The 5,411-nt window shown below is 39.8% G+C and overlaps 1 protein-coding gene across 1 annotated transcript; it reads left to right on the top strand.

The window, feature by feature from the left end:
* The first annotated feature begins 1,648 nt into the window (after positions 1-1,648).
* LOC115304990 (olfactory receptor 8S1-like) lies at positions 1,649-2,584 on the top strand. Its single transcript, XM_029955329.1, has one exon. It carries the CDS (start codon positions 1,649-1,651, stop codon positions 2,582-2,584), a length of 936 nt encoding a protein of 311 aa, XP_029811189.1.
* Positions 2,585-5,411: the final 2,827 nt, after the last annotated feature.

Genomic DNA, 5,411 nt, shown 5'->3' with positions numbered 1-5,411 from the left:
AAGATCAAAGAGGTTGTTGCCTGTTTTCTCCTATATATTTTGATGGTTTCTTGTCTTACATTTAGGTTTCTCATCAATTTTGAGTTTATTTTGATGTATGGTATAAGAAAGTGGTCCAGTTTCATTCTTCTGCATATTGCTGTCCAGTTTTCCCGACACCATTTGCTGAAGAGACTTTTTTCCATTGGATATTCTTTCCTGCTTTGTCAAAGATTAGTTGACCATAGGTTGTGGGCCCATTTCTTGGTTCTCTATTCTATCCCATTGATCTATGTGTCTGTTCTTGTGCCAGTACCATACTGTCTTGATGATTAGAGCTTTGTAATACATCTTGCAGTCCGGAATTGTGATGCCTCCAGCTTTGATTTTCTTTTTCAACATTACTTGGTTATTTGGGGTCTTTTCTGGTTCCCTAAAAATTTTGGAATTGTTTGTTCTAGCTCTGTGAAGAAAGCTCATTGCTCTTCCTTTTGAAAACAGTCACATACCCTCCCTTTCTGAGTGAAATTGCCCTCATGATTGCAAAATGGTTTAATGTTGGAAGGGAATCCTTCCAAAGTGATTTCAAAATGTCATTGTTAAGCCACCTTAGTGATCTTTACATAATTTTTTTACACCTCCTTTAGGAAACAACAAGTGCAGTGAATGTTGTGGCAAAAAGTTAATTCCTGATAAGTATCACCCTGTAAGAATGATTTACTATCTGACTGCTGCTGCCTACAGTTGTAACCCATGGTAATAATAGTGATAGAATAATACATGGGCTTTTTGTGTAGACATTTTTCTGAATACTTCATCTATGTTTATCATTGCAAAATGATATATATAAGGTTGGTTTATTATTACCTCATTTTACAGACAAGAAAACTCAGGTACAGGACAGTTAAGTCATGTGACAAGGCCTCACAGTTAATGAGCAGCAGAGCAGGGATGAACCCAGGTTGGTGCTTACCTGTGAGTGAATAAAGATGCCGCTTGTTCACACTCCAGGGGACAGAGAGAGCTTAAGAACTATTCACCTTCCTAATTCTTTACCTTTGGGCACACTTTTCTCTCAATTTACATGTCTCTTTAGAGGAAGCTTACATTTCCTTAAAATCTTGGTTCAAATACCTCACTCAGTATTAACTCATTACTGAATCTTCCAAAAATCAACTTTAGAACTGCCATCACACCATCACCATGGTTTCTAATTGCCTGTCTTTCCATATGTATCTCACTGAACCTTTGAAATGAGAGAAATCATGCCTTCCTCCCCATTATGTTGATGACTGACATAAAACTAGTGTCAAAGATAAAAATTTATTTGCCAATTAATAGTGATAATAAGAGAGAATAAATGTAATGCAAAATCTGATTAAAGAATAGAAGAGGGGCAACTGGGTGGCTCAGTCAATTAAGCAACCGACTTCGACTCAGGTCATGATCTCACAGTGTGTGGGTTTAAGCCCCATGTCAGGCTCTGTACTGACAGTTCAGAGCCTGGAGCCTGCTTTGGATTCTGTGTGTGTCTCTCTCTGTGCCTCCCCGACTCATGCTCTATTTCTCTCTGTCTCAATAATAAATAAACATTAAAAAAATTTTTTAAGGATAGAAGAAACTTCAACCCATGATTTTTCATATAATTTTTAGGGAACAGCCTTTGTAAATGGCCTTGGAGAACCACAGCACCATCACTGAATTCCTCCTCCTCGGCCTGTCTACCGACCCCCACGTCCAGGCTCTGCTCTTCGTGCTGTTCCTGAACATTTACCTTCTGACCATCATGGGGAACCTGCTGCTGCTGCTGGTGATCAGGGCTGACTCCCACCTCCACACACCCATGTACTTTTTCCTCAGTCACCTCTCTTTCCTGGACCTTAGTTTATCTTCAGCTACTGTGCCCAGGATGCTGAAAGACCTCCTATCAGAGATAAAAACGATCTCAGTAAGGGGCTGCCTGACTCAAGGCTTCTTTGTGTTTATCACTGCAGGGACTGAAGCCTTTCTGCTCTCAGCGATGGCCTATGACCGCTATGTCGCCATCTGCCACCCTCTGCTCTATGGCCAAATGATGAGGAAACAGCTGTGTGTGCAACTTGTATCAGGCTCATGGGGGTTGGGTTTTTTGAATGCACTTATCAACATACTCCTAGCTGCCAACTTGGACTTTTGTGAGAGCCATACCATTAGCCACTACAGCTGTGAGGTGCCCTCTCTCTTTCCTCTGTCCTGCTCTGATGTTTCCACCAACCTCCTAGTGCTGCTCTGCTCCACCCTGCTTCATGGATTTGGGACCTTCTTCCCAATCATCTCATCCTATGCCCGCATTGTCTCCACTATCCTGAGTATCAGCTCCACTTCAGGCAGAAGCAAGGCCTTCTCCACCTGCTCCTCCCACCTCACTGCAGTGATCTTCTTTTATGGCTCAGGTTTTTTCCGCTATCTCATGCCAACCTCCGGATCCCCCCTAGAGTTGATCTTCTCTGTGCAGTATGGTGTGATCACCCCCATGCTGAATCCTCTCATCTACAGCCTGAAGAACAAGGAGGTGAAGGCAGCTGTGAGAAGGACACTGGGAAAATATTTGCCATGTTCCAGGTGAAAGAGAAAAGCTAGTAGATAATTTTTAAAAATCAGAATAATATGATACTAACCATACATTGTGTGAGTTGACTTTAATAATAGGTCTATGCTATGTCAGATGTTATGAGATAAGTAAGCAGTGCATAAGAAATGAACACAAAAGTATTATAAAGGTGTTAACTTTAGTCTAAATAGAAGGAAACAACGGGTTAAACAACTATCTCAATTCAGAAAATGTAGTCATGAAAGTGTTGATTCATTATTCTCAGTACTCCTCAAATATTTATTTTAATCTTATTAGTAAAATATGTGTCTTTAATCATTATTAGTAATTAAGTTTTTTAAAAAGACAATGAAAGGCATACTTTACTCCTAAGTGAAGGTTCTGGATGGTTGAGTAAAAACAGAAATAGACTTCAGCTATGTGGCCAGAGAATAATGAACTTCAACTGAGTGGCCTTGGAGATGGGCAAAGGAACCGAAGATGCTGAAGAAAGTGAGTTCATACATTGCGACAGACTCAAATAAACCCTCCAAAACCCTGTTGTTTCTTGCTATAATCTTTCCATGGAAGTCTTAAATATGCACATTCTTATATGTATAATTCCTTAGATACATGTGTGAATGAATGTCCTAATCATATCAATAATTAAAAACAAAATACTTAAAAAACACATATAGACTAACAAAGAAAGCAAACATTCTTTTTAAAAAAGTGTTCTTGATTATTCCATATATCCTTGAATTGTGTTTCCTTTGCTTATTTATTTGATAAGTAACAGTGTGGGGGGGGACGAATATTGTGCTAAAACAGTCTAGTTTGACTGAAAACCTAATAGTTCCTTGTAAATAAATGAATGGAAATTTTTATTTGTGTAACAGACTATTTGTACTAAAGACTATAATAAACTTTTACACAAATGCTTCCCTAAATACTCCCAAATGGGAGTATTCAAACTGTAACAGGGCCCTGTGTAGGATTCTAAATACATACATAAAGCAAACAGATTTGAATAGGGTTTAGACAAAGAACTGTACATGTTAACCTTTTATTCTTTTTACTTTTTTGATCAACAAATTACTTTCACACACCAAAGTTGACTGGACTTGATTTTGCCTAAGAAATTCCAAAGAGAAGATATAGTCCTGAGGTGTCATTTGAAAACTACCCTCTTCCTGCTTGGGGAGCCAGGCAAATACCCCTCTGGTCACTCTTTCTACTTTCAACTCCCACTAGACTCCAAAGAATTTAAATTAATGATGAAAGGTCAATTGCATCACCTACATGTTCCAAAGGCCACACCTAAGAGATCCCCACGCATCCTTATAAGATCAGTGCTGCCAAAAGCTTTTTACTACTAAATGTGACTTCAAGTTATGACCATAGAATTATAAAAGCTGTTGCTCTCGCCATGCCCTGACCTGCCAAGAGCAAGGAACAAAACCAACCAGTTGCCTAAACATGGTTGCTCTGTGGACTCATTAAACCCAAACAATGCTTTATATAACTGAGACATGATGCTAGAAACAAACAAACAAAAAATCTAACAGTGTGTGAGACTCTTTGAAAGAAGGAACTTTCCTTGGCTACATAAATTTATTGTTAGAATTCAGTAAAGCATTTCATCATCAAAAGGATTTTATCATGACACCAGACGTAGAAGTCACTTTCTCCAGGCCATCTTCCTTCTCACTAAATGAATCTAAATAAAAGTCCTGCAGCCAAGTTGGAGAGCAAATTACCTTATTGAGCAGGATATACAGGTAACGTGTGTTTGGGGTATGGGAAGGATTTTGAGGCTGGGTTTATGCCTAAGGAGTTAACAAGTAAGGAATCACAACTTTCCCTTGGCTGAGCTCTGGACTTACTGGGAATGGTCAGGACAAGGAACTGGCTGGGCCTCCTTAATAAGTCTTATGGGTGACCCAAGGTCAGACTTTAGGGTATAAAGTCAAAGCCAGAAGTCATTGGTAAATACCATGCTAATAGAGCATTGTTGTCATCCAGACATAAAAATTTTAAGCAACACAGGGAGGGACATGAACATATCTGGCCATGAAGGAGAAATTTGGGGTATGAAGAGTGAGCACAATGTCTCAGGATGAAAGTCACAGAGGTAATGGGAATATCTGTATGACAGAGGAATATAAAGGATTTGATGTTCTACTCTTGTTTTAAACAGGCCCCTAAGTATGAACATAGAAAAGTTAATGGCTGGAGCCTTCCTCCAGTGAGCAGAGTAGTAACAGCAGGTGTTTCTAACAGAAGCTAGTCCTGCAGAATGCACTCCCCATCTTTTTCCTCCTATACTGCCTGGGAGAGAGGTCCAGAATGCATAGTACTGGAAAGAGTCCTCTCTCCCAGCTCCTGCTCTGGCGAGGATACCCATTCAAGTATTCTCTGGCATGAAACCCTTTCAAGCTTTCCTCTTGCTTACTTTTCTAGAGATTCCAGCCTGTTCCAGAATACACATCCACCCTAGTGATGCTCATAAGGCGGACCCAGGGGCCTAAGTGGAGTTTGTCCTTGTCATCATCTCTGTAGTCCTGCAGCTATGCCTACATGCCCTCCTTTCTGAGTGAAGGCATCACAGTAATTACAAAGTGGAGACAGGCTCAACACCAAAATAATTCTCTAATTTGCCTTCCAGTAGAGGTGATGAGCAGAGGGGGGAAGCTACTGGTGATGGTTTTAATGTGATTTCATGCACTTCTTTGATAAAGACATGTAAAGTAGTAACAATGACTGTTAGCATCAGCAGCAACAACTTTGGTCTTCAATAGTGCTTCACTAATGTAATAATGTAGATGACTTTTGCCTAGACTTAAATTCTCAAATAATAGGA

This window comes from Suricata suricatta, chromosome 10 (genome assembly GCF_006229205.1).
Source record: "Suricata suricatta isolate VVHF042 chromosome 10, meerkat_22Aug2017_6uvM2_HiC, whole genome shotgun sequence".
Classification (NCBI taxonomy): domain Eukaryota; kingdom Metazoa; phylum Chordata; class Mammalia; order Carnivora; family Herpestidae; genus Suricata; species Suricata suricatta.
This window is presented reverse-complemented; position numbering and strand designations above follow the sequence as displayed.